The sequence below is a fragment of the Euprymna scolopes genome, chromosome 2 (genome assembly GCF_053919585.1).
Source record: "Euprymna scolopes isolate OS-2025 chromosome 2, ASM5391958v1, whole genome shotgun sequence".
NCBI classification, from domain to species: Eukaryota; Metazoa; Mollusca; class Cephalopoda; order Sepiida; family Sepiolidae; genus Euprymna; species Euprymna scolopes.
Window position 1 is genome coordinate 66079504 of NC_136483.1, and position 24871 is coordinate 66104374.

A 24871-nucleotide genomic window follows, 5' to 3' on the forward strand; every position below is an offset into this window, starting at 1 on the left:
TAGAAATAGATTCTGTAACTATTTTCCAGAACTTGATTCACATACTGTCAGCTAGGTTGGAAATGAGTTGGCTCATTTATCTGAACAGCCAGAAGGATTGGTAGAAGAGCTTATTGAATGTGAGAGCAAGGATGATCTCTCAAGTTTTTGGATGTCAAAAGCTGCAAAAGTTTAGAAAACTTCACGTATGGAAGCAACTAAAATGCTGCTACTTTTCACAGCAACCTACTTTTGCAAACAAAGTTTTTCTACTCTTGACAAAAACAAAATACAGAAATTGGTTGAATCCTGCAGACAACATCCTAATAACATTAACATCAAAAATTGCTGATATTGAGTGTGTCGTATCCAAGATGAATCAGTATCATTTTTCCAAAGCTGATATGATTATATTAAAGATTTCAATCTGATGTTAAAATATTATAGTTTTCAATATTCTTCATTGTTCTAATGCCAGAAAGAATAACATTATTTTGCATTGTATGCCATTCTTATGCCAGAAACAATAACATTATTTTTCTTTGTGTGCCATTCTTATGCCAGAAACAATAACATTATAATATTATTTTGCATTGTGTGCCATTCTTATGCCAGACAGAATAACATTATTTTTTTTGTGTGCCATTCTTATGCCAGAAAGAATATTATTTTTCTTTGTGTACTATTCTTATGCCAGAAAGAATACCATTATTTTTCTTTGTGTGCCATTTCTTATACCAGAAAGAAGAACATTATTTTGCATTGTGTGCCATTCTTATGCCATCCAGAATAACATTATTTTGCATTGTGTGCCATTCTTATGCCAGACAGAATAACATTATTTTTCTTTTACAAGAATAACATTATTTTTCTTTGTGTACTATTCTTATGCCAGAAAGAATAACATTATTTTGCATTGTGTGCCATTTTCATGCCAGACAGAATAACATTATTTTTCTGTGTGTCATTTTTATGCCAGAAAGAACATTATTTTGCATTGTGTGCCATTCTTATGCCAGAAAGAATACCAATATTTTTCTTTGTGTGCCATTTCTTATACCAGAAAGAATACCATTATTTTGCATTGTGTGCCATTCTTATGCCAGAAAGAACATTATTTTGCATTGTGTGCCATTCTTATGCCAGAAAGAATACCATTATTTTGTATTTTGTGCCATTCTTATGCCAGAAAGAATACCATTATTTTGCATTGTGTGCCATTCTTATGCCAGAAAGAATAACATTATTTTTCATTGTGTACCATTTTTATGCCAGAAAAATAACATTATTTTTCTGTGTGCCATTCTTATACCAGAAAGGATAAACATTTTTCCCTCATAATAGTGGATTCAATAAAATTTTCTTTTGTTGTATGGATTTGAAATACATGATCAATTCTTTTGCTTGTGTGCCATGCTTAAAAGAATGTTTTATTTCTGCATTCATTATTTATTTTTTGTGTGAACTGTTATCCTCATCTTCATAGTTGTTTTTTCACCATGTTTCGGCTAACTTATCCACTGACCTTCTTCAGGTGGTTAACCACAACATGATAGCAATGCTGAGTCTTGTAACTGTATCCCCAGTAATTACTGCCTTCCATAGTTATTGTTGTCTTACTATGTTTTGACTAACTAATCCTCTGACCTGATTTGGGTAGGATCGAAACCGCTATCTTCAGACACTGCTAATCTGGAATTGTAAAGGCTCAACGTCTCTATCCACTGTGCCATGTGGTGAAACAGCAACAACTATGAAGAAATGAAGAATTTTTTTTTTACATAGGAGTCACCACTTATTAAGGCCCAAAGACCACTCGAGGATAAGGGTTAAAGAGTGTACAGTAGTCAAAGGGACAATATCATAGGAATCGTTAGAAGTATAGATTTGGTAAATTGGACTTTTAAAGGGGAACTTGTTTACGTTGGACTTGAAGATGACCATATTGTAGTCAGCCGGAAAGCAGGTAAATGGAACCGAGTTCCACAAGTTTGCAGCTCTAAGAAAGAAGTTCATGGAGTTTGAGTTTAGGCACAAAGGGTAGGGGAAATTATTGATAGTGTTTTCAACTAGACGAGTGTTTCTTGTGAAAGTTTGGCGAGGGGGGATCATAGAGTGGAGCTGAATACACAAATTATGAAGCCTCATCTCAAAAGATATAAAATAATCTATAAAAGTGAAATTGTGTGTGTGTGTGTGTGTGCATGCATTTTCCTACCAAACTACTTGTCAATTTTCAGTCTACAAACTTGAGATTTGACATAAGGAGTATTGAGATTCGGGAAAATCTTTTTAGTTGATTTTCGGCCAGAAATTTGGCTGTCAAGGCATCAAAGTTCAACGATTTGACCTTTGAAAACTCTACCAAACTTCTCCGCCAATTTTGGGTCTAAACACATTAAATTTTAGATGTAGGTTACTTGAACATGGATTAAAGGTTTTAATTTGATTTGAACCAAAAACAATCAATGTTAAGGGGGGTCAAAATTAGGGTCAAAGTTAAAAAATTTGACCTCTGTGGTCGCTACTAAATTACTCAGTCAATTTTTGGTCTAAACATTTGAAATTTCACATAAAGTGTATTTAGAGGTAGGGCAAGCTTTTTAATCGGTTTTTGGCTGAAAATTTGGTTGCCAAGGGGTCAAAGTTCAAAAGATTTGACCTTTGTAATCTTTAGATCTAAACATTTGAAACTTTACATAAAGAGTATTCAGACATGCAGCAAGCATTTTAATTAGTTTTGGGCAAAAATTTGGCTGTGAAGTGGTCAAAGTTGAAACAGTTCCCCTTTGCAGACTCTACCAAACTCCTCCACTAATTTGGGGGCCTAAATACTTGAAATTTTAGATGTAGGTTATCTGGACATGAGTCAAACTTTTTAATATATATATATACATATGCACATAAAGTTATGAACAGTACATAGGGCCCAAGCAAAGCCGGGCTGAACTGCTACGAAATAAATAAAAATGTTTTATTTCTATTTATAAATGTGATTCCTATATTTTTTCTTGTGTGCTATTTCCATGCCAAAAAAAAAAAACAAACAAACAGAATTGTATCTCCTATGATAGAGCAAATTAACAATTAAATATTTTTCCAATATACATTTTTTGTTTATTTATTATCCTTAAATTCTATAAGTAAATTAGTTTGCCCACCAGAGTACTTCCACGTGTGGGGGTAAATTCATTTTAATACAAATTCAAGTTACATAAAACAGTGATATGCAAAATGATTATTTCTTTTATGTGCAAATGCGAGCTAATATTTTCAATGAAAATATATATTATTTCTCTTATTACAAAGATAATTCAATGAAAAATTAATTGACAAAAAATGAAAACAATATTCTTTTTATTGTTATAAAGAAAATACAATGAATAATTATTAGACAATTTTTATGAAACTTTAAGAAAATAAAAATTCAAACTCATTGTAAGGTAAGTTTCATGAATAAAATTGTTGTTTTTTGAATAAACAATCAACTGATAGCAAACAAATTTTTTTATATAAAAATGATTTTTGTTCATATCAAAATAATTATATTTTTTAACAATAAACCAAATGAATGTTTTCTTAAATGATGTTAGCTACTGTGATTTAATTGATTCGTCATTTTAGCACTTTCTAGCATTTTACGTAAACTACCTGCAAAATTCTGATGATGACACAGTCCTTATTCTGCATAAGTAACCGTTCATCTTCTTACATATGTATTAGGTCAATGCAAAAGATTTTGCCAATTTACAATTGAAAATGAAAAAGTGTGTGTGTTTTTGAAAATCTTTATTCACAACAATAATAGCCTTTACTCTCTAGTAAAAATTGAAATGCATCCCTAAGGATATCTGTTCACAGTATGCATCTATTTATCCTTAATAAGATAGTTAACTAATTAATTAAGAGAATACTAGTCCCTCTCTCATTTGTGAGCTATTTTTTTTCCAAAATTTGGTTAAAAAAGATTTTAAAAAATGAAAACGTTATTATTTGAATTGTTCGGACATGTGTTCTAATTTTGGATGTTATTCTCACCACATTTTGACCAATGTAACCACCAACCTTTTTCAGATACATCTTGTTGAATTTGGAAATCTGTACAAAATTTCAAACGGAACTCTCTACAAGGTAGAATGATAAAATAAAAAGAAAACAACGCTACAGCTTTATTTGAAAACTTTTATTAAAAAATCAGTTCAGGTAATTTGATTATTATGTAGTAGAACTGACATCTATTCAATGTAGCCGCCTTCAGCCTCAATCACTGACTCGATATGGGTCCAGAACTGGGAGCATGCCTTTTCCACAAATGCTAGTGGAAGCTCGGTGAATACTCGGCAGATGGCGGTGATCAGGCTGGCTTTGGTGTTGTAGGAGGTCATGTTGGTGATGTTCTCAACGTATGACCATATGAAATAGTCCAGCGAATTCAGGTTAGGGGAGGAGGGGGGAAGTAAGAGAAAGGTACAAAGTCGTAGCATTCCTTCTGAAGCCAAGCCTGTGTCTCTTTGGATTATGGGCTGGCGCCAAGTACTGCTGCCACACCCAGGGTCTGCCAGTGACCACCTGACTGCATCAGAAAATCACCACACTCTTCAGCACATCCAGGTACATGTTGGTGTTGACTTTCAAGCTAACTTCAAAGATGTGAGGTGGCATGATGTGATCTTCACTTGAAACTACACCAAGGACGATAAACGTGTGTCCTCAAGCATTGAATCATCAGGCTTTGCATTTTGAGGGTGCTGGCAATGGTCCTGTTATCATAACTTGGATCAGTAGATAGCATGAGTTGTACAGTGGCACATCGCTGATCTCACTTGTTCAACATTGTGTCGCTTTCAGACATAATAGAAGACTCCTATATCTCTTAGGATTTGTACACAACTGGCCAACTGATGGTCTGCAACAAAAAATGAAAACTGTTTTTCATCAAACAGAAATGGAATCATGTTGCTTTTTCTAGGTTGACAATTTTACTGTTCTAACCAGTAATTAAACCACAGGATAGCTTGCTCTCATTTCGTGAGCCATGACCATTTAGATTTTAAGTAATTTATAAATGCTTACTTAGTATCGCCTATACCGAGGATTGAACATCGAACCACTAGAATTATTACTTAGCACAAATCTTTACTTAGCATTTATATCCATTGCATTATGAGTCGTTGTGAAGGTTACATCCTCTGAAAAAATAATATCCAAGATGAGAACAGTAGTTTGAATAATTAAAATAATAGGTACTTGTACAGTTTAATCAAGACATTAAAAAATGAAAATATCGAAAAAAAAAAAGGTTACACTGTACGTATCCATTTTGAACTGAAGATCTCTGAAAAAAATTTAAATTAATTTGATCGAGTATTTTTTTTTTTTTTTTTTACAGTGGAAAAACACATTTTTATGAGAGTGCAATGAAGGTAGCCATCTTTGAATTTTTTGAACATGCCATGGGGAGATAACTCAGTTTAAAGCGTCGACACTCCCTCTCCATCTTTAATACTAGTTTTTCTTCCTAAAAATCGAAACATGACTAGATTTTGCTCGGTATCATAACAAATTGTTTTTTCGCTGTAAAAAAAAAAAAACTACTTAATCAAGTTAAGTGAAATTTTTTTTTTTTTTTGGAGAACTTCATTCCATAACGAATACGTACAATACAACCTTTTTTGATGTTTTCATTTTTTAATGTCTTGATTAAACTGTACAAGTACCAAGTAATACAATGGCTTCTAAATGTTTATACATGAGAAAAAAATAAATGAAATGATGAGATAACAAATAAAAATCACTTGGATGCTGGTTCTATAAGAATATAATCTGCATGTTAAAAAGTGTAGATAAGAAGAGTATGGATGCATTATCTTGTGTAGAATATCTTTTATTTTTGAGATGATTGCTTATTCATATTATTTAGATTCTTCAAACTACTCTTCTCATCTTGATTGTTATTTTAGATTCTTCAAACTACTCTTCTCATCTTGATTGTTATTTTAGTCGGTGTAACCTCTGACATTCTTCAGGTGTACCTTGTTGAACTTGGTAGTCTTTCTGTTAAATCCAAGAATCTTTCTATTGAATTCAATAATCTGCATGGATTTGGAATGGAACCCTTTATTTTAATCCCCAGGAATAGCATGCTCTTGTTCCACCAGCCATGGCTGGATAGAAGTCCTATGTCATTCCCAATTGTATTTTGAGTGTTGCCTGCACTGAAGATTGAACTTTCAATCTCCAGAAGAGTGTAACTTACAACTCAATTTTACGAAATATCCTATTCGCTATGCCACGGGCCCAAGTTTGAAAGAAAGGTTCCTTAGTTCGACAGAAAAACTCAAGAGTTTAAAAAGATACATCTAAAGAAGGTTGTGGGCTTACATCAACCAAAACGTTGTGAAAATAACACTCAATAATATATGAAATATCTCTTAGTTTAAAAGACTAATTAACAATTTTCTTTTGTTTGTTTTTCGGGCTGGTGAATGTGATGTATTCCTTTAATCTTACTAAAAATTTCTGAAACAGAATAATGAATTTAAAATATACTTCTTTTTCCTCTCACTCTATCACAGAAACACTGCGCCTCCAGTTTGCAACCTAAAACTGATGCAAATCCGATAAAACCAAAGCCAGATCAGGAGATATCAGTTTCTAATGTTTACGATGATCAAGAAAAGGAAATTGATAATTTTAATAATGACAAGGTTTTGAATCAGGTATGATTTTAATACTATTTTCTTAAATTATATTAGTAATGTTTATCACTGTTATATATATTGGGGCCCTATGCCAATAAGTAGAGATTATGTTAACTAGTATGAATTTCAAAAGTGTTTCATTAAGTACATGTCAGGATTTATGAAAATGCTGCAGTAAGTAAATATTGTTAAACATGTAATAAGATGTTTCTGAAATTTTGAGATAAGGATTGATTATTCATATTATTTGGATTCATCAGACTACTGTTCTCATCTTGAGTGTGATTTTCACAACGTTTCGGTCGATGTAATCTCGGACCTTCTTCAGGTGTATTTTGTCGAACTCGGAAATGTTTGTCAACTCGAGAATTTGGATGGAATTTTGAGTGGAACCCTTTATTTACTTCGGGGTAGAAATAAAATAGGTTTAAGACTCCTAAAATTCGTATTAGAATTGTCGACAAGGACCCGTGGCGCAGCGTACTTGGAAAAATCAATTTTAAAAAGTGATATTCCCCGGAAGGTTGAAGGTTCAATCCTGAGTGTAGGCGAGCGAAAAATACAATCGCGAATTACTTAGGACCTCTATTCAGTCATGGCTGACGGAACCAGAAGTAAATAAAGGGTTCCGCTCAAAATTCCATCCAAATTCCCAAGTTCGACAGAAACATTCCCGAGTTCAACAAGATGCACCTGGAGAAGGTCAGAGGTTATATCGACTGAAACGTTGTGAAAAATCACACTTAAGATGAGAACAGTAGTCCGATGAATCCAAATAATATGGATGTAATAATAACTTGATATGAAGAGTGGTTTTGTCTGGAAGTGAGAAAAATGATGGGATGCCTTCTGTAGAAGTCTTTCAGAAATTAATGCATTCATGATTTAATTCTTGTAAATGTATCACATTTAATATTTTTTTTTATAAATATTTGTGCCAGTCACCGAAATGATTGTCATTTGGGGTTCACAGTGTTTCTGTTATATGTTAGAACCCTATGTACAAACTTAAAACTAATGCAAATTTGATAATGCCAAAACTAGGTCAGGAAATATTTGTTTTTAATGTTCAAGACGATCAAGAAAAACAAATTAATAAATTTAATGATAACAAGTCCTTGAATCAAGTATAACTTTTATACTTTCTTTTATATTTTATTATTATTTTTTTTAATTCTATTTTCACCCCAAACAAGGCACAGTGCCACTTTGATCTAGTTGGCTACTATCGGGGACATAAATTGCAGTGGTTACTATGTAGGGAAATGAGCAGCAAGAGGTTTGTTCATATTACACTTGAACTTATTCATGTCAGTACAGTTGAGAAAGCAGAATCCCGGATGGAAATTCCAAAGTCTAGCAGTTCTAAGGAAGAAACTATTTGATTAGAAAGCTTTCTTACTTCTAGCTATCTCTACTGTGTAGGGATGGGATTTAGCTGCTTGCCAGGTTTGTTGGGTTTATTTACGTCAAGGAGGTACAAGGGCTTGTAGTTCGTTAGAGCATTCACCATCAAAATACTTTTAGAATAGGCAGAGGAATGCAACATTTCGTTGATAGGACAGAGGCTGAAGCTTAGATGACAGTTCAGGACCTATCAGGTTGCCAACTCTCTTTTGAACCCTGTCCAGTATTGAGAGACTAGTAGGAGCCGCACCAGCCCAAATGTGACAACAATACTCCATACATGAGTGAATGATGGCCTAATGGAGGTAACGGATACTTTCAGGCATATCTATCTTCTTAAATTATATTAGTAACTAGCAGGGAAACCTGATGTTGCCCAGGATTGAATGAGAATCAACGAATGTTCCACACAATACTTTTATTATCATTGAAGTTTGTGAAATTGCACATTTTTCAAATCCAATTGATTGATTACTTGCTCTAGCTAGGAACCCACTGTAGTGCACTGGGAGGAGGCTTTACATTCCTCTCCACAGTGAATTAGTCAATAATGCATTGTAGTCTACATTGCGCTGTAGAGAACTTACTGTTGATTTTATAAAATTATTTTTATATAATTGAATAAAAGTTTAAAATTCAAAAGTCAAGTATCATGGTTCAAAATAAACTTTCATTTTGAATGCATCCTTGTTATATCAAAGAACCTACTGTTGTTTTTGTAAAAATATTTTTATACAATGGCTTGAATTAATTTTTAAAATGGAAAGTCAAATATTATGGCTCAATTATGATTTAAAAAGAAACATTCATTTCAAACACATCCTAGTCTTATAGGTATCACCAAAGCTGGGTGTAAAACACTGATGTTTTACACAATAACAGCAGAATCATCATTTTGTGTGTTTACTATTTTCTGAGTCAATTTCTATGGATAGGCATTGGCGCTGTAAGTATTAATGGAAGTAAGGTTTGTTTTGCTATCAGATTTTCATATTTACATTGTGAAACAAATAGATTTTTTTAAGAAACTACACATATGAGACTTAATAAAATAAAATTAATTTTAACGTCTTCTGTTTACACTTATGTATCTAAAGATAATGTTGCTTACAGGCCTCCATATCTTTTTGGAAAAAAAAGTGCCAGAAAATAAAGATCACTCTTTATCATTTTAACTAATCAAATCAAAATGAATTTTTGTAGGTCGATTTTATATTTGCAATTGTTATTATCTCAAAAGTCATATATTCTATTATATGAATATATTTTTTTAATATTGGGAACTTGTTATATAAAAATCTTTTTTTAAATTTCATATTGTAGAATATCTGAATTTAATATCATTTAAAGCTTTTTAAAAATAATTATTTTTTAGAATTCTGTTTTTTATTTTAATTCAAATATATTACCGAGAAAAAAAATTGTCAAGAAAGTGCTTTTTTTTTAAACATGATAATATTGATTTTATGTCCAATTTTATTTACAACTTTAAGGTAAGTGAAATAAATAATGGGATATATATATATATATATATATATATATATATATATATATATATATATAAAATAACTATTTTGTAATTATTTGATGTTTTCAGCTTTAAAAAATGGGGAGGTAGAACACCCCCCAAAAATATTTCCTCTAATATATTTTACAAAGCCTACTTTTATTATGTAAGTCTATTTAAAAATGAAAAGTATCGAAAATTTTAGGAAAATATGACGATTATTTGATTTTTGCTACATTTTTAAAACATGGTTATGTCTACGCCTTCAAAAACGTCACTACATAGGAACATTGTTTTAAAGCGTCGATAATGTAAACACAATTTTTGTCTCGCATTTTCATTATTTTTGTATGCTGTAAAAATTTTTTTTTAAATATTAGCAGTTTATTTGAAGCTTCTTTTAAATGGTAAAAAAGTTAGGATGATAATATTATGATGTCATCAGGAAAAGCTAGAAGTGTTTGTGACATGCTAAAAACTTAGTTCTGCACATATGGTTCACCTGATGAAATATCCTTAAATGGAAGATCCCCATTCAAATCACAAGAATAGAACTCCTTTTTGAGAGACTGGGGTATACGAAGACGCACATTGTCAGCCTATTATCCACAATGTAATGGGCATGCAGAGTTATCCATGAAGATAATAAGACAGATACTTTTCTACAACACAGCCGACGGCGGACACTTATGCCATGCTACTGAGTCATAACATTCCTGTCCAGGACCTTGACATGTCCCTGGCTATAATCATTAAGGATCATCTCCCTCTCCTAAAGGACAGGTACCAAACATGGAAGCATGGAAGGAGATAAGCGAACTAAGAGAGCTGGCAATGGCTAAAAGGCACATGTGGAATGAACAGTTCTGTAATTAGCATTTCTGTCCACTCAGCAAACTTCAGGTTGGAGACTACGTACTGATCCAAAACCAAGAAGGTAAATATCTCCATCAGTGGACGAAAACAGGGAGGATTGTAGAAACACAGGGGAACCAACAATACCAGATACGAGTGGATGGTAGTGGCCAGGTAACACTATACAACTGTTGATTCCTTTGGAAAATCTACCCTGTTGTGGATGGTCCATGTCACACCACACTGGGTACATGAGAGCCACCTCCAGATCCACTGCAGAATCAAACCCCCAATGAACCAATGGACATTGGTCAAGAGGTGGATCCACAACACAGCTGAGATGATGAAATAGAAGTGGATGATATTACAGACACAGGATAAGTGACACTGGAGGATATTCGCAAGCAGTCGGCCAACCACTGGAAAGACAAGCATCTAGTTGTACAAGATGAGCGCCAAGAGGTTTGTCCCCACAGATGTGTAGGAAGTCGCATGAATTCTCGGATCGAGGAAATTGACCATGTTCATACATTCTGTGGTCATGGGGAGCGGAGGCATGTAGAGGTGCCAGTTATGCCCCTTGGACTGACTGTAGGTAGGCAGGAGTTATCTCCTCATAGGCTAAAATTATACAAGTATGGGCACCGGTTTTATCCTCAGTGCTGAACACTTCTCCAAGTCTAATTGTCTAACTCACAACTTTCCTCAACTAAAAACTGTTGTCAACTGTTGCAAACTCAAGCCTATCCATAAACCATCTCAAAACCAACTGTCACATCTGAAACTGCCTGTAAAATAACACTAAATATATATCCAGTCCTTTTGTTCATATTCACTGTTACACTTTGATTAACAATACTATTTTAATTCTCTTTGTTTATGTTGGTGAACAACTTCCCTTCTACTGTTCTGTTGATAAACTTTTTTCCTTTTTTGCTATAATTTTTTTCGTTTTTTCTTATTCCAAACACTTTGGGGGAAGAAGATGTCAATAGTATCACAAGTGTGAATTTCCAAATATGTACTAGTATATTAATCTCTCAAAATTCTTTGCAGGGTCTCATCACCTTGTCATATAAGGATTAACAAGATTGAGAGTTGAATGATGAAGAATATTATGAAAGGATTGAAACTAATGAATTGAATAAACAGAAGTCGATTACACATGAGAATGGTTTATGACAAGTGTTTGTTGACATTGAACTTAAAGACAACCATGTTGAAGTCTGCTAGGAATCAATCCCATCGTATTGTGTTTCATAGATGGAAGTTCTTGGAAAGAAATTCTGTTTGCGACATTCTGTTTGATATTAAGGCATTTCTTGGCCTTCTTCTGTGAACTGAACCTGCTATTTCAATTATTCTACATCTTCTAACCCAAGAACTTTCATCCACTTTTTCAATATGCCCGTAACATCAAAGTTTCCTGTTCTGCACACATCTCCCTATACTATCCAGATTTAATCTTCCTCTGAGGTCACTAGAAATAACCCAGACTAAGACCTACATTACACATCCATCATATTATTCTTATATCATTTCTCTCCATGCAATGCATATCTTCAATCCTCACTGACTATGTTTCATGTCTATATCTCATCACATTGCGTACACATGCCTGATAGTCTTACCTTCAAAACCAGTGGTAATGCTATGCTGGTTTGTCATGACAGAAGTTCCCTGAACTTATTCCATCAACTTAACTCTTACAATCACATTAGAACCTGCTCCATTCTGTGAGAAAACTTGAAACTTTGTGCTACAAAAATGTAATCTGCAAATCAGGCATCTCAAAAGTGTAGATAACAAAGGCACAGATGCATTATCACGCATGTAGAATATTTCTTAGTTTCAAAAAAAAGTTAGTACTGTTTGGCACTTCTCCACTATTAGTTGCGATTGAAATTTGCATTTCAATAAAAAACACCTTGATGCACTTACATATCATTAAAAATAATGCTGAAATAAGTAAACTAAACAAAAATTAGAAAAAAATGTCTGAGTCGAAGCTTGCATGGAACTTTTTATTTGTAGGGAAAATTGTTGCTTACCAATAAAGCATTTGTGCGTCATGTGGAATCAAGTTGTCGAGGGGAGGGAAGAAAGAATCAAAATGGCAATGCCCACAACTTTTATAACTAAGCGATCTCACAAAGTGATGCAAAATCTTGCTGCCCAACTGCATAAAAGGAGGCTGTGGCGAGACACAGACAGATGGTTGTATAAGAATCCATGGAAACTGTTGTGTGTTGCTGAGTTACTTTGCTGTTTTGCCGTTTTTTTATTACTTATTTTTTGTTTCCCTTCCTTTTTTTTGTGTTACATTTAAAAAAATAAACATCGATTGTATTATATTTTCTTAATCGGTCATTAATATCAGTGTAAAGACTGAAAGTTTCTGTAAAGAAGGGGAAATAAGTCATTCTTTCATTTAAGCAAGTAAAAATGAACAACATAAAATGATAAAACTGTAATTTATGATAAAATTATATTTTACTTTTAATTAATCTTTTACTCAATCAATTTTTCTAATAATAAAGAAGCACCCACTTTAATTCTTCTGCTTGTTTTTCTGGCAGTGAATGTGACATATTCAATGAATCTTAGCGAAGAATGGTTCTAATTTAGAATTTGATTTGATTAATAAATCAAAAAATATAGACAAATATTTATGATGTATTTACTCATCATTGAACAAAGTTTTCATATTCCAAAAAGCACGTAAATTGATCAAGTAATTTTCTTTTAACTGAGAAAATCAAATTTTATGACAGGAGTCAGGAGCCACCATGTTGTTTTAGAATGTGTTTAAATTCAAGGGCAATAATCCAATTCATTTACTGAGATTTTGTTTGCATTGAAAATAAAACTTTTTGTATTGCTAGAACCATAAATTTTGATTTTCTTAGTAAAAAAACAAAACAAACAAGATCAGTTTATGTGATTTTTGGAATATGACATCTTTATTCCGTGACAGGTATGTACATTATAAAGATTTTTCTATATTTTTTAAATTCAGTCAAATTTTAAATAAGAACCCAAAATTTCCTAAACAAAGTCATGAATTTATGTTTTTTTTTTCTTTTACTCTTTCACAGAAAGTGCACTACCAAGACAGTTGCGCCTCCAGTTTGGATCTTAAACCTGATGCAATGCCAATAATACCAAAACAAAATAAGGAAATATCAGCTTCTAATTTTCAAGAGGATCAAAATAGGGAATTTAATAACTATAACCTTCAACATAACTTGAATCAGGTATGATTTTTATACTATAATATCTTAAATTATATTAAGTGTCTATGCCTCAAACTTTTTTATATAACAATGAGTAATCACTTATCAAGTCAAAAAGCCACTAATGAGACGGATAGATTCAGTTTAATGATGAAGAATATTATGAGAGTTTTGAAAATTGATAAATGGAATTAACAAATGTTGATATCTTATGAGGACATTTTATGACAAGTATTTCTTGACATTGAATTTGAAGGACCATGTTGCAGTCTGATGGGAATTGTGTTCTACAGATGGCTAGTTCTTAGAAAGAAATTCTATTCATGGAATTCTGTTTAATGCTAGGCATATGGGGGGGATGAAAGGAAAGTTCTTTGTAGTTGTACTAAGAAGATGAGTTCTTACTTTGAATTTGTTACAAGGAGGAATCAGATTGGAACTAAGTTGAACATGCAATCGAAAACTGTTTAAATTGCCTTAAAAATTGGTACAAACCTGATTTTGTGAAGCATGTATTGTCCAGTGGTAGACAAAAAGAATAAAGAAAAAAAATGCTACTGTTTCTATTTATATGCAGACAATTTCATGAGATAATGAGATTTCTCATCACCTCATAGGCATATGATGGTTCATTTGCATGCCTAATTGTTTCTTTGATACTTTCAAAATCATCATGGTTGAGTTGGGTCAATTATTACCTGGTTTAGAATACTCTGTAGATCATGGACTATATAAATGCCATGGTTGTTTGAAACTCCACGAGTCATTTATTAATATAGCAAACAGAAAAAAATTTATTTGGAGTTATTAATTTGCTTGATTTATTTTTTTTATTGTTTTTGCAGGCTCAATTAGCTTTTGGAGGTCTAAAAAGTGAGTCATAACCTTTTCTTTTGATTCTAATCTTATCATTTAGATCTGCATTTTGAAAACTTTTATAGCAGAGGCATGAGACAGTGCAATTTCAGAGGTGGAAGAATTACTGTGGACAAGTTCAGAACAGATTTTATCTACATTCTTTGAAATATATACTGAAATACTTATCTCGCTCAAGTCGTGTAGGTGTGTTTATACCAATTGAGGGCATGTTCTTGGTGATTAGTCTGACAGAGGGTAAGCTGTTGTTGTTTTTTTTTCTGTTGCTGCTCTGTCAGCCTGAAGTATATTCAGTCTTTGGGGTGCATTATCTTCTGTAGAAATATGAAAACCTATTTAGACTTATTTCAAAACATGCTGAATGCCTCCCTATCAACTGAGTTAGAAGTGAAAAATACATTGTGTAACACCATAAAGGAACTTATGGTAACACTTGAAAAAAATAAGAAGTTTTAGATAACATTTAAAAAATAAAAAAAACAACATAAAAATAAAATAAAAAAACATTAACAAATCATGGAAATGAATTAAATCTGTGATAAATTAGTTATGCATGATGATCAAATGATTATTCCTGCAGCATTATAGAAATAAATACCAAAAAGATTTTATGTCAGTAACCCAAGCATTTCAAGATTAAAAGTCTAATGAAATGTCATGTGTAATATCCCTAAACCCTCATCCCTTGAATGAACTCTTCCGTTAACTATAAATGCTGCGTAATTAACGCTATTTGTGACTTGCTTTCTTTTGTGAATAAAACCTTTACAAAGGTATTCAGCTCTTCGTTTTTCACTACAATTTTATTCACAAAAGAAATGGACCGAGTAATTCGTCCCGAACGATTCGACACCGAGTCTACAGCCATCAATGCAGAAAAAAAGTACAAACACTGGAAACTCACGTTTATGAATTACTTACATACGGTTAACGGCACTGAAGAAACTGGAAACACCCAAACTGACTTCTATGCTTTGATAAATAGCATATCGGCTGATGTATACGAAATAATCAGTGACACAAGCGACTATGCATCTGCCATGAGAGCTCTGGACGTGGCATACATCAGGCCTACTAATATCGTTTACAACCGACACCAACTATTACCATGAAACAACAACCAGCGCAAACAGTGGATTCTTTCAGGCTACAGTTGGAAAACCTCGCTAAGACATGCAACTTCCAAGCCGTGAGTGCTGAAACAAATAAAAGCCAGTATATGCGGGAGGCTTTTATTAGCGGTATCTCCTCCTCCTCAATTTGGCAATGACTTCTCGAGAAATCCTCGCTAACTTTTCGGGAAGCATACGAGATGGCAAGATCTCTGGAGCAAGCAGAAAAACACTCTGCGTGTTACAACCAGGAGAGTGTGATTTCTGTGCCAATAATCGCTCCAGGAGAAAATACGAGTCTGGCTGCAACAAAAAAAAGAACGAGGCCGAAGGAAATTTGTTTTTTCTGCGGGAATTCTCGTCATCCGCGTCGCCTTTGTCCAGCATGGGACTCGAACTGCAATAAGTGTTCGAAAAAAGGACACTGGGCCAAAGTCTGCAAATCTTCTGTGTCAGCGGTGTTAAATGAAGACACTAATTTCCCGAGTCTCGCATGTCTAGGAAGGAAAAAAGACATTACTTTTACTAAGTGTAAAATAAATAGATTCACTGTCAATGCCATGATAGATTCTGGTAGTGTGGGGACTTTCATTAACGACAATATTGCAAAAAAAATGAACCTCGAAATTATTCCCAAACACAAAGAAATATCATTAGCCGACCCTAAAATGTGCGCGGAAATTGTGGGAGAAACTAAAGTTGATATCTCTCTAAATAATAATGTACACTCTAGCATAATAGTGGAGGTCATTAAAAATTTATTTGTCGACTTAATCATAGGAAAAGATATTCTCGGCAGATACAAGATGGTAACTTTCAAATTCGATGGACCGGAGGAAGAACTTATTATCGGAGCAGTCACCAAGAATACCTTTTTTCCATCCATGAACGTTTCTCCTCCCCCATTATTTTCTCATCTCTCTACGAAAACAACACCAATCAGCACCAAGTCACGTCGCCACACAATTGCTGATAGCAAATTTATAAGAGCAGAGACTGCAAAATTGTTGGAGGAAAATGTTATAGAACCCTCAATTTCACCTTGGCGAGCGCAAGTTCTAGTAACATCGAATGAAAACCGAAAAAAAAGAATGGTGATTGATTATAGCGACACAATCAACAGATTTACTGAATTAGATGCTTATCCAATACAAAGTATATCAAAGATTGTCGAGGAAATAGCCAGGTATAATGTTTTCACTACGCTTGATCTTAAATCAGCATACCATCAAATCCCCATCAGTAAGGAGGATCGTAAATTTACAGCATTCGAGGCGAATGGTAAATTATACCAGTTTACTCGCCTGCCGTTCGGGGTTACTAATGGAGTAAGCGCCTTCCAAAGGACCATTGACGGCATTGTCAGCAAAGAGCAATTAGTAGATACTTTTGTCTATGTGGATAATGTTACTATCTGTGGAAAAACCCAAAAAGAGCATGACTATAATCTTCAAAGATTTTATGAGGTTGCTAAACAGTACAACGTCACGCTTAATAAAAAAAAAAAGCATTGTTTCAGTCTCAACGATAACATTACTTGGGTACACTATCAAAAACAACCAGATATCACCTGACTACGAACATCTTAAACCTCTACTTGAGATGCCACCTCCTCTAAATCTAAAATCACAAAGACGGATTATTGGGATGTTCTCCTACTACAGCAAATTTATCCAGAATTTTTCAGAGAAAATATCAGCACTAAACCGCAATAGAGAATTCCCGTTATCTTTTGTGGCGTTGGACTCTTTTATGAGACTGAAAAACGACTTGAAAGATGCTATGCTGGTAACGGTTGATCCAGAAAAAGAATTTATAGTAGAAACAGATGCTAGTAACAACTGTATTGCAGCTACCCTTAATCAAGAGAATTGTCCAGTTGCATTCTATTCCAGAACACTAAGCCCTAGTGAAATGAAACATCACGCGGTAGAAAAAGAAGCAGCTGCTATTGTTGAAGCACTACGTAAGTGGCGACATTTTCTCCTTGGTAAACACTTTACTGTAATTACGGACCAAAAAAGTATTAGCTTCATGTTTGATAATACCAGGAAATCAAAAATAAAAAATGACAAAATATGCCGTTGGCGCACTGAACTGTCACAATTTAAGTTTAGCATCGTCTACCATCCTGGTAGAGAAAATATTGTCGCTGATACGTTTTTCCGAATATCTGCTCTCACTTATTCCTTACAAGATCTTCGGGGGACCTACACTAAATTATGCCATCCAGGCATTACCCGACTCTTCCATTTTTGCAAAGAAAGAAACTTTCCTTTCTCCCTCGATCAAATAAAAGGAGTAACTAATTCGTGCTTGTCTTGCCAGTATTAAAAACCCAAATTCTTCACCGGTAACAAGGGAACTCTCATAAAAGCAATAGTACCATTTCAGCGATTAAACATGGATTTCAAGGGACCACTGCCTATGTCCACACATGGTAACAAATACCTACTTACGATAATCGACAAATACTCGCGTTTTCCTTTTGCATTTCCGTGTAAAGATATGACAAGCTCAACGATCACACAATGCCTGAATCAACTATTTGCGATATTTGGTATGCCCGATATGATTCACACAGATAGAGCGACTGATTTTCTGTCAGAAGAAATGACCAATTACTTACATGGGAAAGGCATTGCGACTTCAAAAACGAGTAGATATCACCCGGAAGGCAATGGTCAAATTGAGAAACTAAACGGCACACTATGGAAGGTCATACAAGTAACCTTACATTCTCGTAAAATGAGACTATCCTGCTGGGAAAATATTCTACTTGATGCTCTACATTCTATTCGATCATTGCTCTGCACAGCTACGAATGCGACCCCTCATGATAGACTATTTAAGTACAGCCGTAAATCCACTTCTGGTACTTCTATTCCCCTGTGGGCAAAACCAGGCCAAGTATACGTCAGAGATCATATTAGGTCAAGTAAAAATGACCCCCTGGTTACACCTGCGACGTTACTGGAGATCAACCCTCATTATGCCCAAGTACGACTACCTTCAGGCATCGAAACTACCGTCAACGTCAGAGATTTGGCTCCCAACACAATTAATGGAGACAACACGTTAGAGAATGGTTGCATGCCACCTGTGAGTAAGCCAGGGAGTGAAAACGAATGTATGCAATATCCTGAACATATAGAAGAAAACACCTGTGGGGAACCAGTTGAGAGCGAAATGCCAACCGAGCCGCTGAGTAGATCTGGCAGAATACTGAAATTTCCTGAGAAATACGAAGACTTCATTACTAAGTAAGGCACGAAAAAAAAAAGTTTAAATTATAGGCAAAAAAAAAAAAAAAGTTAGAGAAAAAAAATAATGAAAAAAATAAAATAAAATAATAATGAAAAAAAAACTTGAAGGGGAAAGTGTAATATTCCTAACCCCTCATCCCTGTAATGAACTTTTCCGTTAACTATAAATGCTGCATAATTAATGCTATTTGTGACTTGCTTTCTTTTGTGAATAAAACCTTTACAAAGGTATGCGGCTTTTCGTTTTTCACTACACCATGGATAACTATTGATAAAAACATTGAAAATGTGAAATTATGCAAAAATTGTGCTTTGTTAGTAAAGAAATGCTCTATCAGTTCCGACGATGATTAACATAGATTTTGCTGGCATATGAAATTGTTTCTTTTACCTAATTGTGGTGGACAGTTTCTTGGAAAAGCTGGAAATATTAAAATATAAATAATCAAAGTAACCATTAGTTTCTTATATAAATTGTTCACCCAGAGTGCAATCAACATCTAATGAATTGAAACTGTTCTGTCAAACATTTATAGTGGACCATATCATGATTGTGCCATATCATGTGAGAAGCAATGGTTAAGCAGAACAGTTTGTGGATACATTCAAAAGAGTGCTTAAGAAAGTGAGGAGTACATTTACTTATAAGCCATTCAAGAATTTTTGCAATTATATATAACAACCCCAAATAACACTGTTACATCTTTCATAATGTCAGCAGAAGAACTATTAACAAGGAAGATGAAAAGTGTTATTGTCGGTTTGTATGAAACGAGAATGTGAAAAAAAAATGAATACTTCAAAGTTAGAAAAAAGTTTTCTTTCGGATGTTTAAAAATAGATCCTACTGGGAAGCAGCAATAGTGAATAAACAGATTAGAAACATGATTCACATAATCAATGGACCCAAGTTTATCTACAAAAGGCACATGAACTGTTAGGAAGTAAGTCAAACATAAGAAAGAAATATGCTAAACTAGTGGGGGGTACCCGGCGTTGCCCGGGTGTTTAGAGGTGTGTGCTGCATGGGGGGGGGGTAATCAAAACATAAGAATAAGCGAAGTAAATATTTTTAAATATTAAAATGTTAAAACTTAAAAAAATCGAAAAAAACACCCCAAAAAAACTAATGTAAGGCAAATGAACGATGTTAAATGTAAAAATCGGAAAAAGAAAAAAAAGAAAACGCGAATGTGATGGAAAAAGAAAACAGAAAAATGAACGTTAAAACTTCTTTAAAAAATCTGAAAAATAGAAACAAAAATAAAACGTGAAAAATGGCTTAAATAACCTGTTTCAATATTAAAATTTTAAATATCGAAAAAAAAAAAAAAGTTTTTGGGTGTGTGTGGTCAGGCGAGGGTGGAAGGTGTTTATAAAAACCTAAAACAGAAAAAAAAAAAAAAAATCTGAAAAACACGTGAATAACCCTGCTTCAATATTAAAATTTTAAAATCGAAAAAAACAAAAGACATCTCACACCACGATTCAGACCCAAAACCTTTAGATAATGAGGCCGCGCTCTAAGCAACTGAGCTAAGACGACGTTGCCGAAATTGTGTTGCTTTTTCAAATATTTAAAGTAAATCAGGTTATGACATCATATGACGCATGCGTAGAAGCGAACTCGTCATGAGAGGAGGGTTTTTGCTGACCGTTCCCTATAGAAAAGTGATGAGTTCAGGGTGAAAAAAATTAACGTTTTTGGCCAATTTTTCGATATTTGTTGGCCAAAGGTTGGAAGTTTAAAATGATACCGATCTGGCAAAAATCCATAACCTGTGTGGAAAGTTTTTACAAGACATACAAACACACATACATACATACACATTTTCACTTTTATATTTATGGATTATATTGTAGACACGTTTTACTGGAAGTGAGGGTCAGCTGATCGGATCTGCGTGTGAGTCATGTGATCAGGTTAGCTGGAGTCAGTGAGTTTGGGTTTGGACGTAGAGAAGAACAGATGGCTTAACAGGTCGCTGACGTGTGTGAAAATAAGACTTTGAATTAACCAAGCAAGCAAAGACATTCACTTTCCATTCTTTCTGCGATCGAGACCTGGAAGGTGAATAAAAAACTATATAAAACCATTCATCGTCATGGAGTGAATGAATATTCGTCCAAAACAGGTTTCCAGCCTCCCCTCCAAGAACAAGATGAATTCCAGGTGGACAAGATCAACGACGCATGAAGTAAATTATAACAATTAAAAAAAATTATTTAATTTTTACAGGAAAATTACCCCCCCCCCAAATCCGTATTAATGAATTCGATATAACTTGAAAAAAAATTTAATTTATCGAACTACTGATATTATCATTGAATTAAGCATTGTATATTTAATATTTTCACAGTAAAAAAATATAATTGTAAACTTTTTTTCACAGTAAAAAAATATAATTGTAAACAATATTTCTACTTTTTTTTTCAATTTCAGGTTTCACATAATTTTTAAATGTAAGATTCGAATATTTTCCTTGCTCACAGGACTGTGAAACTTTCGGCGTAACATAATTTTTATATAATCTTGAAAAATAATATGTGCCACACACACACACACACACACACACACACACACACAATTAGATATGAATATATCACAAATAGACAGAACATTAGACGATCATACAACGGTCTCCTTTTATGATACTAACAAAAACACAACAGATGAAGAAATATTTTAATGCTTTCCTGAATAATCATCCAGAAGACAAGCTAATGGATGTGCTCTTCAACACACTTAAGATACCATCCTGAAACAGGTTCTGAATAATGAAGATCGCTCTAAAATTATGACTTTATTGTGATAAACCGTAAAGGAGGTTGTGGTGGCGATCTGTTGTGTAGCGGGTACATATTGGAGACACATATAACGGGGACTCATAACAGGGATGATAATGACAATTATATAGATTGTTACACAGAACGAGACATTTGTATAACGGCGTAGATGGTGGCGATGGTGGCGGTTCTATTTAGTTGATATTATTAACAGGTGAGATATGCATGTGAGAATAGATATGTGGAATACAGTTCTTTTACATCAGAGGGGAAGAATCATTGCTGATTATGAAGGCGGGGACAGACAATACTTGGAGGGGGTTATACAAAGTTCATTTAAGATGATGATTGACAACACACATTTACCTTTTAGTTGGTGGAATGACGACGAAGACAAACAGTTACATTCTTTATTCATCAGCTCCCCTTCGCTTCTAAGGACACCATCTTCACTAAGTCGATGTCCGACTCTCGTCTCTAACGGACTCTATCACTTTGACTGTCCTTGTCTAATTTCGAACTCTGTATACCCTAACCCTAACCCTGTCTCAATATATTGAGAATCTCCTTTCTTTATGATATCAGAGGTGTGGTCAACCAATGTGACTTTATCATGTTTCAATTTACCCATGCCCTTTGCACATGTATCTAACACTTCTCATAAACAAAAGAAATCTGTAAATTAAATTGTATCATGTAACCTATTTGTTATTGTTGTAGACTCATGCTAGGGATCACAAATGAAAGAAACCACAAGTGTATAAAATATAAAGTGTATAAAATATATGTATTTATCATAAAAAATACAGGAGCCACTAAAGTGGTATGAGAGGAACGTGTTCATAGCATGCGGTTAAACATGGAATGAATGTCTCCATCTAGTCTCTGAAACCAGTGGTATTCGTAGGACTGGTTGATTCCACTTAGTTCTGAAATAGGGGTGATTTGTACCCCACAACACCTCCCACCCGAGCTTTTCATTCCCCTGGAATGATCGTATAGCTCTTTTTCCTGGGGTTGGCCATTTTCCTTTTTCTGGAGCACCGGCGTTGTCCGGCTGCTTTTGGTGTTACCAAGTCAAACGTGCCATATATCTGGTCCATTATCTCTTCTTGTTCAGCAGAGGTTGTCTTTTGTCATCTGTGATACATTTCCGAATTTGGTTCAAATATTTCTTGTGAGTAAATCTTGGGCCTTCGATAATGTAGACCATCAGCCCGATCCTTTTCTGGACCTTTGTGGGAACATCGTATTATTATTTTTGTGCACCTGGAAAAATACCTTTTCACCTGGTAAATACCTCTTTTTAGGAACTATAGTATTCGCCAGTTTCACCTATTTTGGCAAAAGTGTCTCAAAGACCGGCCTAATTTTCCTCGCAAACATTAACTCTGCCGGCGACATCTTTAATGAAGTGCTTTCATTTGGCGTAATTTGGTAAACTTGTAAAAACTGTTGTAGCGCCTTTTCTGAGGGCATTCTTTAGCCTTTTCAGGGCTCTTTTCAGTGTGTCTACAAATCTCTCTGCCTGACAGTTCGATTGGGGATAATAGGTTGGCGGCGTTATGTGGTTAACCTGGAAATCCTTGCAGAAACTTTTCAAATCTGCTGAAGAGAATTGTGTGCCATTGTCTGACACTAGACAATCAACCACACCAAACCTAGTGTACAATTCGTGAAGAGCGCTAATTGTAAAATCCGTTGTTGGACTTTTACATCAAAATACCTCAGGCCATTTTGATAAACTATCTACCACTATTAAATAATAGTTTCCGTCCAGTGGGCCTGCATAACCTACATGTGTTCTTTGCCATAGGTGGTCTGCTTTAGGCCATGAGCTAAATTGTATAGGGGGCGCTTTTGCAACCAATGCGCCTCCCTTATACAACTGTGCCTTCTATATCAGTGTCCATACTCTTCCAATAAACGTAGGACTTCGTGAGGCTCTTCATTCGCGTAGCCCCAGGGTGAATTTTCTTTTGTAGTATAGCTGGGATTACTACTCTTTCTCGATACAACAGTACCTCATTGCACATAGAATAAAATTTTGCCGCCGATTCATTTGATTTAATTTTTTGTTTCATTTCTTTGATGAAACTATCTTTTTTAGCCTCCCTTACTATATCTTCCAAAGTGACTGGTAGTTCCTTCATCGTATTACATAGTATTTGTGTATAGTACTTTTCACTTTGTAGTGATGCTTTTACTGTGTCTTCCAGCTGTTCCCTTGATTTCGGGATTAATCACGATAATCCGTCTGCGTGACTTAACTTCGTAGATATAAGAAATTCCATACTGAAATCATTATTCAGTAGAATGGTCTCCCATCTTTGCAGTCTGTTGGGTATATAAATTTGTAGACCTTTTTTTAGAGCCAAAGATGGTTATAAGCGGCTTATGGTCAGTTTGCAATTTAAACTTACGACCGTGCAAAAATCGGTGAAATTTTGTGATGTCGAATATGATCCCCAGTGCTTCTTTTTCGATTTGGGAGTAATTCTTCTTGGCAGGCAGTAAAGTTCTTGACGCATGGGGGATCGGCTTAGTGGACCCATCTGGCATCTTGTGTAGAATGCACGCCCCGATCCCATAAGAACTTGCGTCAGTTGCGACAATAATCTCTTGTTTCGGATTAAAATGAGTCAGGGATAATCTGATGTTAATACATCTTTTAATTTTTTAAACGCTGCCTGGCACTCAGGCATCCAGTCCCATATTTTGTCCTTTTTTAATAGTACATTCAATGGTGTGTGCAATTCATGCATGTTCTTAATGAACGTCTGATAATTGTTTGCGAGCCCTAAAAAACTCTGCAATGTAGTTGCATTATGAGGTTCTGGCATGTCTTTTATAGCTGTGGACCTGTTTGGATCGGATTTCTTCCTGTCCTTATCTATTATATGACCCAGGTATTTAATTTGTTCCAAAAAAAATTTGCATTTTGCTTCCGTGAAGACGTATTCTTTTATTCTGTCAAACACTTGAAATACATGATCTCTATGTTGGTCAACATTTTGACTACGCATAAGAATCTCGTCCTAATAGTCTATTGCAAAATCCAAACTGCTTAGCAAAGTATTGATTACCTGTTGGAAAATTGCAGGTACTACTTTTATACCAAATGCTAATCTATTGAATTTATAAA

At 34.4% G+C, this 24871-nt stretch overlaps 1 protein-coding gene across 2 annotated transcripts in view; it reads left to right on the plus strand.

Annotated features, from left to right (window-relative positions):
* LOC145291850 (uncharacterized) overlaps window positions 1-24871 on the plus strand; it is a 69721-nt gene that overhangs the window by 14082 nt on the left and 30768 nt on the right. The window contains exons 3-5 of one of the 2 annotated variants that reach the window (XM_080137722.1): window positions 6555-6698; window positions 13548-13706; window positions 14531-14558. In XM_080137722.1, the coding sequence (XP_079993848.1) occupies window positions 6555-6698; window positions 13548-13706; window positions 14531-14558 (331 nt within the window). The remainder of the gene's footprint in view (window positions 1-6554; window positions 6699-13547; window positions 13707-14530; window positions 14559-24871) is intronic. The other variant, XM_080137723.1, reaches the window with a different exon arrangement.